The sequence below is a fragment of the Choristoneura fumiferana genome, chromosome 4 (genome assembly GCF_025370935.1).
Source record: "Choristoneura fumiferana chromosome 4, NRCan_CFum_1, whole genome shotgun sequence".
NCBI classification, from domain to species: Eukaryota; Metazoa; Arthropoda; class Insecta; order Lepidoptera; family Tortricidae; genus Choristoneura; species Choristoneura fumiferana.
In genome coordinates, this window is record NC_133475.1 from 17,924,794 (window position 1) to 17,940,956 (window position 16,163).

A 16,163-nucleotide genomic window follows, 5' to 3' on the forward strand; every position below is an offset into this window, starting at 1 on the left:
CGGCGCCACGCTATTGACCCTTATATGAGTGTTATATTCCCATTTAATTAATCGACTTTAAAAAGGAGGAGATTCTATGTTCCCATGTTTGTATATTTATATTTTTTTATGTGTGTTCGCCGATTATTATAGATACCCGCGGTAGTAGAATTGAACTTCTGCGATTTTATTACAAAATTCTCATAGAAATTCCCAAAACCAGACAGAGACAGTACGCTACTATAGTAACAGGACCCTTTGAGTACAGAACCCTGAAAAAGGAACGTGAAGTTGATTTATGCAGACATTCTAATTGTTTAATTAAAAAGTGCTTACGTGTGTGCGTTTGTTGTACAGTCGTAGCCCCTCTGGACAGACATTTGTCATTGCGGAAATAATTATTATTAGGTATCCTACCCTTTTAGCAGCTTTTGACCCAATTAGGAGGTGGAGTATATTTTATTTGAAAATATTTTCAGTTGCTTGAACACATTTTATGTGATAAGACGTGTCTGACATAATGGAGTGAGTATTTCTGTTTAATCATAGTCAAACTTCGTATAGCAAGATAGCTTGTTTTACCTCCTACTTACTAGGTATGGTAAAAAGAAGGTTCACCCTCACTAGACCGAATATCATAAAAACTTATTTCACTAGGCATACCAACGTTAGATATAATTTTCATTAGATAATTTATTGAATCAGGCGTTACTTTGCGGAGGTCCATATCAATGAACTAAAATAATTTCCTTGCTCACCCGCGACATACAAAAAGATTCCAAAAAACCAATCTTAATTCATTAATTTTCATTAGCCTTAATATCATGACAGCTAAACTTGTATGTCCGAATTGATTACTAGACCTAAAGTTTTTACATCCTAATGGTTACTTGTAGTAAAAATTAAGTGCTCTTATATTACTAAAACTAATAATGATTATTCCTAATGATTAATAGACCTAAAGTTATGAACCCTAATGTTTACTTGTACTAAATATTTACTGCTCTAATATTACTTAAACTAATAATGATTATTCCTAAAGGTTAATAGACCTAAAGTTATGAACCCTAATGTTTACTTGTACTAAAGATAAAATAAAATTCGTGCGAGCGAGCGAAGCGAGCGAGCAAGACGGTTTGAAGCAGAAGCAACTCGGATAGGATAGGTTCAGAAGGCTAAGGCGGGAGCGAAGCGGAGCGTAGCTCCCGCCTTAGCCTTCGATGTTAGGTTTTTTTTTATAGCAGCCAACATAACTCCCACTAGGAAAGTAGATTGGATGGATGCCATTCAATATGTTGCTAAATTGTGTTCCAATCAATACATTTGACGAAAATTAATGTTTTAGCTTTTTGATGTTAGGGCTAGTGAAATTAGGTACAACGTATATTCGGAATGCTAAAATTTGGGCTAATTAATAGTTACGAAAATCAAAAATTCGGCTTTTTGATTTTAGGGCTAGTGAAATTAGGTACCACGTAAATTCGGAATGCTAAAATTAGAGCTAATGAATATTTAAAAAAAAATCGGCTTTTTGATTTTAGGGCTAGTGAAATTAAATAAAACGTAAATTCGGCATGCTAAAATTAGGGCTAATAAATAATGAAGTTATAATAAAGCCGTGCCTTGTTTTGCTCGACTTGGCGCGGGTACTACCGTGCCCCCAGATAGGCTACCTAATAATGTATAATTAGTCAGTCAATTCGATTTCCAAAAAATATCGGACACGTATTTTTTTTATTTGTCAATTTAACAAAACCGGGCAAGTGCGAGTCGGACTCGCGCACCGAGGGTTCCGAGCACTTTATTTTATTTTATTTGAGTTGATTGAATGAAAGGTAAATTGCGGTTTACCTACGATTTATGACGTTATAAAAAAAACTACTTACTAAGATTAAGATTGTTTTTTTTGGAATCTTTTTGTATTTTTTATTTCAATTCCAAATTTTTACTTTTACGGTCATCCCGTAAAACCTAAATTGAAAATACAGTTTGTATTTTCAATTTTACTTACTAGATCTCGTTCAAACCAATTAGTGCATCATACATTTTTTTTTAGTTTATCATTCTCTTATTTTAGAAGTTACAAGGAGGGGGGGATACACATTTTACCACTTTCGTAGTGTCTCTCGCGCAAACTATTCAGTTTAGAAAAATAGAAGAATACACCTACTTACCAAGTTTCAACAGCATAGTTCTTATAGTTTCGGAAAAAAGTGGCTGTGAAATATGGACGGACAGACAGGCAGACAGATATGACGAATCCATAAGGGTTCCGTTTTTGCCATTTTTTGAGTAAAATTGAACCTTGAATATAAAGCCCCATGGTCAGAGACTCCCTGTATATAGGATAGATTCTATCCGATAGAATATTATTTTCACACCTCTCATTTAGAAATAGTGCATTGTTGTAGAGGCTGGAAAGTAAGCAATAGATGAACGAGTTTGACAGGAGTTTGTATGGGCATGTACACGAATAAACGGGTCGGTATTTCCATGTCGATATTATCCGGGCCAAAATAGTGTCATCCCTCCCGCCAATTTTAGTTTTTCTTTTGATTTTGGGTCAATTTTTTTTAGACGAGTCCGTTCGTAGTGGCCAGTATCCAACCACATATTTAAAAAATCAAAACGTCATCCTCATCATGTCTGATCTGCTGCGATGCTGTGGTGTTTTTTTTTTCTATTTTTGAAAAAATTAAAGCATTTTGTGCTTATTATGCGTTTATGAAAGAACAGCTCATAAAAGTCATGACGCATTCTCATTAGTCAATTTTGTTTCACATGGTTAAATCTTGGTTAAATACTTATGATTGGTCCGATTTTCGTTTCAGCACGCTGGGAATTAAATTCTGAAGTATATTCTAAAAAGTGAAATACATATTGATACGATCTGTTTACGTTAATGTGTTACATTTGTAGGGGCCGCTACTAAGTTTTAGTAGAGCGCCTTGTTTAGGTTGTTGGAGATAAGTTAAAGTTATGACTCTTTAGTAATTTATTGATATTTCTACGTTAAAGTAACAAGCTAGTATATCGAGACAGTGTATCTTCTACGTTTGTTTTAAGAGTGTCAGAATAAGCGTTAATATTAGTTTATATTAGTGCGGTCTTAGGTAAAAGTGCTGTTGTCGGCGCTGCGACGTATAACTAAAGTAGGGCGCGTTTCTAATCTAAAAAGTGCTGTGCGGTATTAAACCGTACAACATTGTTGTCGTGTTTTGCGAGCCATAAATGAGTCAGCTGTTAAATGTACATGTATATATAAAGCAGTTTTGGGTACTGGATTTAGGTTATCTATGGCCACACTTTCGAGTAGTATCGTCAAAATTAACTTTTCTTCCCTGTCGGTCTCGACAGTTAAAGTGCAACTTTTATTTTCAAGCCTTTTTTGAGTGTTATTTTGCAAATGCAATTTTTTGAAACTGATAATTGTAAAACAACGCCATTTTCTTTGCTAGCTAGTTGCTCGTTAATGATATTTACAATTGTTTTATTTAAACTACCGAGTATGACGAAAATGTAGAAAGAAAGAAAGAAGACATTTATTCACTAACACAAAAGACACAAAAAAACAATAAAATGACATACGAGTACAACTCTGACTTTCACTGTCTTGCTTTCTCTGCCGATAAACGATATTGTCAGTAACTTTTCATCAGACTTACACTGATACTCCTCATCTAATCGATAGTATCTTAGGGTCGACACGGGAGTGCCGGGCGAGTTCGGCATGGTCTGCAACATAAAGAAGCAGCGGAGGAAGCGTCAGAAGCTGCTCATTATCGACCTGTTCCTGGACTTTGCGAAGAATACCACGCTGCACGGTCTGCGGTACATCACTGAGGTCGGACTCTCAGTTGTGGAAAAGTGAGTTTGGCACAAAATTAAATTTAGCATTGTTTTAATTTAAATCAAAATGGGACTGGGCGGGACACGTCTGGCGCATGCAGCAGGATCGCTCTGGGCCAAAGTTATCACCGATTGGGATTGGGTTTCATGCGACGGGCACCGGAGCAGAGGCTAGCCCTGATGAAGATGGCGGGCGGGACGCGTTGGACCGTTTCCAGTCAGATTGGCAAAGGTTGGCTAAAATTGGAGACGAGTGGGAAAAAAAAGGGAAAGCTTTTACCCAGCATTGGGAAACAATACAAACTAAATAAAAAATATAAGTATTTTACTAAATAATTCATCCTAAACCAAAGTTGGACTGGTCATTATAATAAAAAAAACTGGACAAAAGCTATAGATTTCCGCACCATATTTTAATAATTATCCTCCTAACGCCCAAGTCAAATTTTTGATAATAATATATGAACATCAAACTTTATGTAATTTATGATAGAGTTTGAAGTTCAAATTACAATAGGATAAGTTCTGTTTTTATTATGCCTCTTTTAATGTCCAATCTTTCTTTTATTTCAGAATATTTTGGGCTATCACGTTTCTGCTAAGCTTGGGGTTATGTTTGTGGCTCATTGAAAAAGTATGGTACAAGTGGCAGTACAGCCCCGTCATCGTGTCATTCAACGAAAAAATGATTTCTGTCAATGAGGTAGGTACAGCACAAATCTTCCTTTCCTTTACACATCTTTTCTTCTTGTCATTAATCTTTTTTTTCCCAAAGTTTGTAGTAAATTGCGTTATAAAATCCAATACACTCATAGCTACTAGTCTTAGAGAACAAATTTTAGCGAAACAAAAGAAATTTAGCAAACTACCTACACTTTCTATAGGATGAATAATTTCCTTAATTTGTTTTCTTGTGATTGAAAATTGAATGTGAATGAGTGCGTCAACTGGTTCCGACGGAATATCAGTGTCGCAGCACATGCTGCGACACTGATATAGTCGGCGACTTTTCGAAGCTATGTCGCGACAACTTAATTTATTAAGATTGGTTTTTTGGAATCTTTTTGTATTTTTTATTTCAATTCCAAATTTTTACTTTTACGGTCATCCCGTAAAACCTAAATTGAAAAATATAAAACCGTAAAAGGATGACCGTAAAAGTAAAAATTTGGAATTGAAATAAAAAATACAAAAATATTCCAAAAAAACAATCTTAATTTGATTGCTTAGTAACGATATCTCTTGTCCGGGTGAGCAGTTAGTTCCAATGGAGTGCCGAAAAAAGTTTCTCGATGAGGGCTACGGCATAGATGTCGCTAGCGTCACTGCTTAAGTGACTAAGTAAGAAACAAACAAGCTGAGATATGAGGTGCATAGGGGAAATTCGTGTCGGTACCGTTGACCATCAGTGGTGTAGCGGTATAGCACGCGGTACGGATTACCGAGGACCTGGGTTCGATTCCCAGTGATGGTCTTATTTTTCTGTTTTTTCTGTGCATCTATATTTCAGTTTGTATTTTCAACTTAATTTATGTTACAACTTGAAATGTTTGTTTTTGTACAATTATCATGGCATCTTTGTGATCTACGATGTAAATATTAAAAAAATACGAAGGCAAAGCGTTGGCAGGCCTTCCACTAGGTGGACTGAAGATATCGCGAGAGTGGATGCAAGTGACGAATTTTGTTCAGCGGTGGAAGATTTCCGGTTGATGATTCGAAAATAGTTTATTGTTTTAGAGTAAAGTAAGCAATAGATGATACGAGTTCATCTATTGGATTTTTGTCCGAGACTAAACATTTAGCTTTTCCACGTAACAAACAATAACAACCGAGACAATTTTTATTTTTCAATCGTTACATCATTATTTTTTTAAACGAGTGCGTTATTAGTGGCCAGTACCAAAAACCACATATTAAAAAAATCAAATCTGCAGCCTGGCTGTGGCAGCAAGTTGAACATGATAAGGATGTATGTATACTCGCGCACTGAGCAGCCTGGCTATTCAGCCAGTGCGATGCCGTGCCCAGCAGGCTTAAAAAGTCAATGCTGTGGCGTTTTTTTTGGTTTTTTGAGGCGTAAATTGACCATCGTATGTTCATTTACGGGCAATGGGTGGGATTCTCTTGTATACTGTTCGGGGGGTTATGCGATAAAAAAAGATGCGATTATGATCACTTTTTAACCGTCGAGAGATTTTTCAAAGTTTATTTTATTCTTTTGTATTTTCCTAAGTCTACATTTTCGAAAATGTTTTTTGTTACAGATTCCATTTCCGTCAGTCACAGTTTGTCCACAATGGAAATGCAAATTAAGCAATTATGAGTATGAAAAAGAATACAAAAGGTTCTATCCTAGTCCTTATTATGAAAATGAACCACATGACTATAATTATACGTAAGCACAGTAAATTACACTTTTTCGTAAATAACATATTAAAATTATGTACCCCGAAGTACCACGAAGTGCAAAACTCGAATTTCGTATGTTGCCGTCCCGCTGACGCTTATGTCATTTAATATGCGAGTGAAAGGGACAGTGCTATACGAACTTCGAGTTTCGAGTTTCGTAGTAGCCCCTCTAATCCCATATAACTGTTTAAACAGGTATGAAAGAGAAAAGCGCGTTTTGGAGGATGCTACTTTAATATGTGCTTATAATGAGAGGCATCTGTTAAACCGTAACATCTCTGATAAATCTCTAGTGGATCATATAACGTGGGTACGTATCACAGCTAGCAATTTCGAAATACTAGCTGCCTGTGAGTGCCTAGAGTACAAAGAGTTGTTAGTCTTAAAGGCAACATTAATATTAAAGTTGGTGTTTTAGCCCCGACGCAAAAAGAGGGGTGTTATAAGTTTGACCGCTATGTGTCTGTATGTCTGTCTGGGTATCTGTCTGTGGCACCGTAGCTCTTAAACGGGTGGACCGATTTGAATGCGGTTTCTTTTTATTTGAAAGCAGGTTTTCTAGCGATGGTTCTTAGACATGTTCAATCAAAATCGGTTCAGCCGTTTCAAGGTCATCAGCTCTTTTGTTCGATGCGGTAGGAATCTTAGACGCATAATGGGTATTTACTTTACTTTCAAACATATTTGGGGACTAAAATTAAATAACTATGCAAGAAAGGAAATTATATAACTATGCAAGATTATGAAATTCTCGGCCTGTTGCTGCAGCCAGGATATCTAGAACACTAGTAGGTACACTCTTGATAAAACCATAGCAGATATATCGTGTTTGGATTCGTTTCGTTCAGTAAGTATTTGAATCTACATACAATGCAATGGTGGCAACAGGATGAGCTGATGCTGCAGTCAGGATATCCAGCACACCAGTACCTATACTCTTGAAAAAATAATAGCAGATATGTCGTGTTTGATTCCTTTTGATAAGTATTTGATTCTTCATACAATGCAATGGTGGCAACACGATGAGCTGATGCTGCAGTCAGGATATCCAATACCCTAATACACTTTAAAAAAATAATATACCAGTTAAAAAAACATGAAATAAAAAACTTAAATTTAAAGTTTAAAAAAACCCCGACACAAAATGCCAGCAAAAATAAAAAAAAACGCCTGACAAAAAACGGCGACAAAAAAACGACGCCAAAAATGCACTACCTAGCTGTTGCCCGCGACTTCATCTGCAAAGAATTCGTTTATCCCTATTCCGCGGGACTATGCTGATTTCCCCCAAAATTAGCCTAAGTTAATTTAGTAAAAGTTTTTTTTTTAATCTAAGCGTTAAGGACCGCTAAGGTTACTACTTTAAAAAATACAACATAATATGCACTTTAGTTTTATGTTAACCTTAGCGGTCCCCCGACACCGACGACGCTTAGATAAAAAATAATTACTAGGTACTTATACTAAATTAACTTAAAGGCTAATTTTGCGGGAAATCAGGGTCTTATTTGGCGTCGTTTTTTTGTCGGCGGGTTTTTCGGGCGTTTTTTTTATTTTTGCTGGCGTTTTTTTGTGTCGGGGTTTTTTTTGGAGTCTTTTTGTATTTTTTACTCCAACGCCAAATTTTATTACTTTTACGGTCATCCCGTAAAATCCATATCGAAAATACAAACTGAAACATAGATGCACAGAAAATCCAGAAAAAGAGATTAGCGCTGGAAATCTTAATTTGATTGCTTAATAGCGACATCTCTTGTCCGGGTGAGCGGTTAGTTCCGATAGAGTGTTGAAAGTTTCTCGATGAGGAGAAATTTGTGTTTGTACTCCTGTCCAGTGGTAGTGTAGGGGTATATCACGCAGCACGGATTCCTGAGGACCTGGGTTCGGTTCCCAGCGCTGGTCTCTTTTTTTTCAGTGGTAGTGTAGGGGTATAGCACGTAGCACGGATTGCTGAGGACCTGGGTTCGATTTCCAGCGCTGGTCTCTTTTTCTGGTTTTTCTGTGCATCTATGTTTCAGTTTGTATTTTCAACATTAACATTGTTTGATTTTAAAATACCATAAATCCTTTCAGACAAACTCTTCAAACTTTTTGTACTCTAGGCTTAGTATTGTAACCACAAAGAGGAGGTGGATAAAGGAACTAGATCGGGTGTATACAAGCTTACTAGTAATGACTGCAATAAAATATAATGTAGTTCAAACAGGTCGCTGTTTCAATGCAAGATTTAAAGAGCATGTTTCGGCATATAGGAATGATTGATAATCATTCCTATATTCCTATATGACAGATCAAATTTTGCCAAACGTTTGTTACAATCAAATCATTCTTTATTAGACTCGGATTCTTATGAAGTGGCAATATTATTGCAACATGCTTGAATGCATGGAAATAATTAGGTACCATCAGCCAAATAAGTGGTCTACCAGTATTTAAACAAGTTCCTATCAAATGAATATGTCGCTAAAGTCGAACTTTCAAGTTGACAGACACGTTTATTGGCATTATTGTTTTATGACATGCAAACGATTATCAGCTTTAGGGAGTTAGACCACATATTTGGCTGACGGTACAACAGTATGGGGTCTATTTTTAATGAACAGGTAAATTTAGTTTTCATCATACTTGTTCGTCAATGATGTTATTCTATGCCTGTATACTAAAGGACACTGGCCTAAATTGATCCCTCAGGAATAATGGATTTACATATAGTTTTTCCTCCTCAAGGCAGAAAAGCTTAGTTTTAAAACTTGGAAACAAGACAAGTTAGTACGTACGTCATTTCAGACTAAAGAGGTTTCAAGTCAGCTGACGTTTTATTTATATCTTAAAAACTTAGCCATGACCCATGACATGACGAAACTTAACTTCATGAAACTTCGTTATTTTTATATTTTAAATTTATATCAGATTTTTTTGCAATAATTTTAACATTTTTTTAGCATGTTGGAAGAATCTGGCTGTATCACTATTTGAATTCTAAACTTAACACAGTTCTTAGCATTCAATGGTAGACGACTTGAGAAATGTGACAATTCGGGGGGCTACCGTAGTACCGTACCTAGTTGTACTCGTAAGTACATACAAAATTTGATAATTGATGTTCGTATCGTACCGCTGGCGCTAATTATTATTTAATACGAGAGTAAGGGGACGGTTCGATACGAACTTTGATTTTCGAATTTCGTATTAGCCCCTGTATTGACGGGAAGCCATTATTTTATTCAGTTGTTTTCTAAGCGTCTTTCTCTTGCCGAGCTACGAAGTATTTAGCCACAAAATACTTGTTTTTTGCATTTTTTCCCTCGCAATGTGATTAAAATCATGTCATTATAGACTCATCATAATGTAGTCATATAGTCAATAGACTCTCGTTAGTAATCTCCTTCTTAAGGCCTTAAATGCACAATGTACTATTATGTTGTAGATGTCACCAGTCATAGACGACGTATTTTTTAGATGTAGGTGGCGAGGCAAAATTTATTATAAGTGCGACCAATTGTTTAAGAGAGTATTGACTCAAGAAGGTGTATGTTTTAACTTCAATTCATTATCTTACGAAGAGATGTTTAGGAATGAGAGGTACGTTTATACATTTTTAATTAAATATTATTATCGAAAATGCAAATTGAGACATGGATGCTCAGAAAAAAAGAGACCACCGCTGGGAATCGAACCCAGGTCCTCAGCAATCCGTGCTGCGTGCTATAACCCCTATACCACCGCTTGACAGGATTCTAGACACGAATTTCTCCTATGCACACATATCTCAGGTTGCTTTACCACTACGCTACTTAAGCAGCCGCACTATCGATATATGTTTCGCTCTCATCGAGAGACGACACATTCTTTTGGAACCAACCGCTCACCCAGACAAGAGATGTCGCTACTAAGCAATCAAATTTTGATTGGTTTTTTGGAGTTGAAATAAAAAATACAAAAAGACTCCAAAAACCAATCATAAATTATTAATTCATACATTTAATATCTTTAAAGTAGTGTTGTTCAGCACTACGTATTTATTGTTGAAGTTTGTGGCGGTAGTCTTGTTTTATAAATGATATTATAAACATACATATAAGTTTCTACCGAACAACGGCTAAAATGATAGTGTATTTTCCAACCTCGACATTGGCGGCATCATCGATAATATCGTTGGAGCTATACTTTCAAGAATTGAATTGAATTGAATTACATAAAAGTCAAAGCCCGAATTTAAGTTCTTCATCGGCCAGGAGCTGGTAGAACTCGTTTGTGCGCTGTTTCTTTTATGCAAAGTCTGACCAGCTTGGTTTATTATAAGTTTAACTGAATATTTTAGTTTACAGCGTGATTATAAGTATCTTTTTACAACTAATGAGATGAAGAACTGGAACTTTAATTCTGGATATAGTTCAGAAACTGATGATGTGTATCCATTTCGAGGTCAAGTAAGTGATAGTCGTATTTATATAATTATAATTTTGTTCCGCTACTTATTTTGATTTGATACCATAGGAAAAATGGCATATTTTGGCGGAAAAATATGTACATCAATGAAACTTTGTTTATAATTTTATCTTGGCACGGGAAATGAGGATCTGCTGAGTCCTACCAAAATTAAGGCGTCTTTTTAGGCCTAGGTATGGGCCCCTGCCAACGTTTAAAATACAAATTATACAAACTAGGCAAGTGAGGTATCATTTTCTATGTACTTTTTTGCAGTGAATCGAATAAGACCATACCCATACCCATAGGATTAATATTTTGCGAGATATGGAGGGTTTTTGTTGAATACATAAGAACAGTCTAAAAATCACTTACCAATAATAGTTTCTTAAGATGTGGATGAGATAGTAATACTGATTGCTCTCAGTAATCCTAAGAAGCCTATATTGTTGCCTAAACCCAAAATTGGTCGATTTAAAAATAAAATATTTGTTTTCTATGTTTTCAACAAAAACCCTTAATACCTCCCAAAATATTGATCCTATAAGTAGGTGTATGGGTGCGATCTCATTCGATTCAGGGCAAAAAAATACATATAAAACGTCACCTAGCACGCCTACGTTTTAAAAATTGCATTTTTGTAACGTTGACCCCTGCTCATACCCCCTGGGATGGGGGTAGGACGCCTAAATTTTGGTAGGAATCGGCAGATCTTCTAGTGTCAAAATAAAGTTATGAACAAAGTTTCATTGATGTACATATTTTGCAGCCAATCTGTCGTATTCAGTCTTACTTTATCTGTATAGCTAGTATGAGTAGGTGAAGGTGCACTAACTACTCACGTGTGCCAATGCCAAGGAAACGGTTGACTAATGCTTCGGCGAATAACGTTTGGCAACCTGTTTCATTTCGCAACTTTTAATTTCCCAACTGTTTAATATTTCTGAAACTGTAAATATTTCAGATTTTTTATAAAACTAACCTAACCTAACCTAAATGGTTCTACACGATGGCCCTGAAATACATCCTAAAATATTTACAGTTTTAGAGTTTGCGACATGAAACAGGTTGCCAAACGTTACGTTGCGAAAAGGCAGTACTCGCAAGGAAAAATTCCAAAATAGCCGAATTTTTCATGCCAGAAAATTGCGGAAATTTCTGAAAATTTTGTATGGGAATTGAAACTTTCCGTTTCTTCTATTTAAATTTTCTATACAGTGTGGAAAAATAAGTCGGGCCCTGGAGGGAAACTACCTTAAATCCTTAAGTTGGCTCATTTTACTTAAAGAAGACATTCCTTTATTAATAAAAAAAAAACTGCATGCAAAGAAATCTACATCTCGCTTGCCTCGCCTGACTCGAACCAAGTGAAATTAAAAAAAAAACAAATACTCGCTATTTTATTATACTAATCGATGGGATTATTATTCAGGATAAAATTTCTCTAACAAAATATTTGGTCTTACTCTCGTCTGTTTTACAAGATATTTTTTTTATTTCAAAATAGACTTTTATATTGTACAATTATGAGTTTACATACATAAAAAAGAACTAACCTAAGATAGCGTAACTAACTGTAACAATGAAAATTATAAAAAGAATACCCTATCTTAAAGATCTGCCTGTGGTAGGGTTCCCATGACGCTGGCCGCATTACCCCTTTGGACCGCAAGTGAGATCCGCTGAGATAAGTACGCGCCAGCTCTTGGGTCCCCAGAAGCGTGGACCATAAATAGCGAGTGTTTTTTTTTTAATTTTAGTTGGTTCGAGTCCCGGGCGAGGCAAGCAAGTTTTAGAAAATCTTTGAATGCAGTATTGGTACTTTTTAAAAATAAATGAATCTCTTCTGAAAGTAAAATGAGCCAACTTAAGGATTTAAGGGAGTTTCCCTTCAGGGCCCGACTTATTTTTCTACACTGTATATTGGGAAAAATTCCAGAAAATTCCGATAACTTTTCCAACTTTTTGGAACCTTTCGCAACTTGCACATATGTACAGTCAACGAAACTGAATTGCGTACCAGGGTGGTACCTTTGAGCTACATATATCATGTTGACATCCCATACAATTGCCAAGAAAATTATAGCGAAATTGATTATGAAAAGTTTTCACCCTGGTACGTGAACCGTGAAGTCACCAGCATTAATAACTGCCACTTCGGAGCGTGCAAAAATATCTGACTCGTCGTTCCGGCCTAGCAATAGAGCCGTATGAGATATTTATGCGCGCTTTTTGTGTCAGATATTGGTGCTGGTGACTGTACCACAACACTTTAATACGTCCATACTAATATTATAAATGCGAAAGTATGTGTGTTGTATATTATTCCTTGTTGTCGAAACGGAGCGACGGATCAACGTGATTTTTTTGGCATGGAGATAGTTAATGGGCCAGAGGCTGACAAAGGCTACTTTTTTCCCATAAAAATGCACAGTTCCCCAGGAACAGCGCGCGAAAACCAAATTCCACTCGGACGAAGCTGCGGGCAAAAAATAGTACAATATACCACTAATGAGACCGAGGTGATGATGAGGAAGACCACCAAGTAGATGGAAGGACGACATCTGCCGGCAGGCAGGTGGTGGATGAATGCAAATGGCAATGGTTCGTCAAGCGTCTCCAAGGGAGAGAAAGCTACGTCCGAAAAAGGGCGAATTAAAGGCTGCAATGATGATGATGATATATTATACACTTCATTCGAAAAAATATATAATTACAAATATATAAGTAGCAGATTTCCAAAGAGTCAATGCGTACAGTAATTTTTTTTAGGAAAACGGAGCCAAACCTGATCTAGAATTTGTGTTGATTGAATCTCCTTTTAACAACGATGATCAATGCAATAGTCTTTCAAATGGATTTAAGGTAAGTTAACAGAAATATAAAATACAAAACAGAATAACACAACAACACACAATTAATGTGAATAGGTACTGGAAGAATTATAAGCCGTAAATCGAATACAGCTTTTATAAAGCTAGACCTGTAGAGCCTAATGCTCCTCATTAGGCTCATAAATTGCAAATTTGCAACTTTGCAATTAATGAACAATCTAATTTTAATCAATAAAATAAGTGACCTAACCTAGAGCCCCTAGAGGTCGCGGGTGAACAATAGTTATTTGTTATGCAAGGGTGGAAAGTAACTGTTGGGCACGAGTTATATTGAAACCCGAGCAAGCGAAGGATTATAGGATATTATAGGATAGCAAAAGAAGATATTATTTTAGTACATTTTTCGTACATTTTTTTCTGATTCACAAGATATTTGAAAAGTTGACTGCTTCATAGTGAAATAGATAGCTCCCGCCAGGAAGTATCCTTCCTGGCTGTGACAGATTGATCATTGTTTTCTCGTAACTACGTGTAGTACATTTTTTTAATAAGCGTACAATTAAGTACATTTTTCGTGCATTTTTTTGAAGTGTGTTTGAATTCCATACGACACCATGTCACCGCCAGGAGATATGACACACTCAGTTATGTGTCCCGATCGTCTCGCCATCTACGCCGCGGCCTGCCTTGCAGTCGGTTGTAGCCAAGTGGCATCCGGCAGATATGCCCGGCTCAATCCCATTTAAGCTTGACGGTTACCTTCCCAACATCAGCGATTCGAGTTTTAGAGCGCAATGTGGTATTTCGGATTCGATCAATTCATTTAAACCACAGTATCTTTCCTCCCCACTCCATAACTCGTTGGCAAACCTTGAGTTTGGATATCTGGTTCTCAGTAAAAGACCATATTTGCGCACTATAGGTCAGGATGGGCAATATACACAATATGTCCACGAGTTTACGCTACAGTGTCAGGGGAAGTTGTTCATGTGCTCTTTCAGGGATCAGCTCTTCTAAGCATTTTCAAGGCGCCTTTCTATTTCCCTTTCCTGCCTGTTGTTGAAAGAGACTACTTGGCCTAAGTAGATATACTCGTCGACATAGTGTATTGTTTACCCATGTATTTGTATCCTAAGTTTCGTAGCATTGGTCATGATTTGGGTCTTTGACATGTTCATCAACCCAACCTCAAGGCTGGTGGTGCTAAGATGTTGTAGCAATTTCTCAAGTTCTTGAGCCGATAAAGAGAATAGGACAATGTGTACGGCAAAGCGAAGATTACGTTTTAAACTTTCGCTATTTTCATTCATAGTCAAAATACACACACACAGCACAGGCACAGGACTTGTACTTGTGTGTGTTAGCGTGATAAGTCCTGTGCGTAGTATTTTGACTAAAAGCGGAGATTAGTCAATCTCCCCTCACAGACGAGAATTCCTTTGAATTCCCAAGAAACGGCAAAGCTCTTGAAGACTTTTTCTAGGACGCAGTTGAAGAGTTTGGCAGACAGCAGATCGTCCTGTTTCACGCCTTTTTATTAGATCGATGACATTTGTTTATTACAGTTTTTTTTCAATATTTTTCACAAACTTTTTCAAAATAGGTTTTTAAGTCACCCGACGGGCTTTGTACCAGCACTCTCTGGTCTTAACAAATGAACCGCTAAATAATTTGCCCAATTATCGGAAAATCTATATAATAGAACTTTTTTTTTTTGTAAAGATCTACGTGCATCATCCTGCAGACATGCCACAGTCATCTCTGTACTACTACGCAGCGATCCCGGGACAAGTCACATCGCTAGCTCTGAAGTTTAGCGTATTGAACACTACATCAAGCTTACGGAAGTACGAATCTGAACAGTAAGTACAATTTTAATTTTACACAATTTGGCCACATTATATATACTACAGGTAAAGTAAAACTAAATAAGATAGTTTGGCGGCAAAATATGTGCAAACTATGTTTAGAACGTTATCTTGGCACTAGAAATGAGAATATGCTGAGTCGTACAAAAATTTAGGTGTCTTTTCCCTCCCAGGGGGTGTGGGCAGGGGAAATTTTATGCAAAAAGTGCAAATGCAAATTTTACAAACTAGGTTTCATTGATGTTTATATATTGCCGCCAAAATAGCTATTTTCCTTATATAAACAGATAGCGAGTGAAGCTATCAGCAAATTCCATCCTAAGGGCAGTTGAATCCCACAGTAAAGTTGACTTCGATGTTCTACCGCCCATTCAAAAAAATATAAGACCACGAAAATTGAGGCGGTCAAAACGCTCGACAACTGGCCCATTATAAAACATGAAACATACACATCCATAAGTGCATAATGTAGGTTTTTCACTTCTCATGCTCGTAAAGTTCGTGTTTATGCTGTTATCTAGGCAACATAAAATGACTTTTTATGCTCTTGTGCATTAAAGTAAAATCTTCGTCTAAGACCAAGGTAGTCCAGGTAAAGATTCTATTTTTTTTTTGTAATTTTTAATTTGTATATACTAAATTAATCAAATAAATCAATTAAACTTAGTATTTATAATTATATAAGTAATGCATGAAAAATAAAAGGTAACTAGTAAGTGAACCATGTGTCCACTCTTGTTATTAATAACATTCATTCATCTCCTCGCAATCGAAATGAAAAGCAGTGTTAAAC

General features: G+C 36.4%; 1 protein-coding gene across 1 annotated transcript in view; it reads left to right on the forward strand.

Moving 5' to 3' along the window:
* Positions 1-400: 400 nt before the first annotated feature.
* Positions 401-16,163, forward strand: part of LOC141427207 (pickpocket protein 28-like) — a 36,292-nt gene continuing 20,529 nt past the window's right edge. Inside the window, exons 1-5 of the mRNA XM_074086432.1 lie at positions 401-504; positions 3,679-3,846; positions 4,402-4,531; positions 6,096-6,226; positions 6,436-6,550. Coding sequence (XP_073942533.1) covers positions 500-504; positions 3,679-3,846; positions 4,402-4,531; positions 6,096-6,226; positions 6,436-6,550 — 549 coding nt within the window. The 5' untranslated portion in view covers positions 401-499. The remainder of the gene's footprint in view (positions 505-3,678; positions 3,847-4,401; positions 4,532-6,095; positions 6,227-6,435; positions 6,551-16,163) is intronic.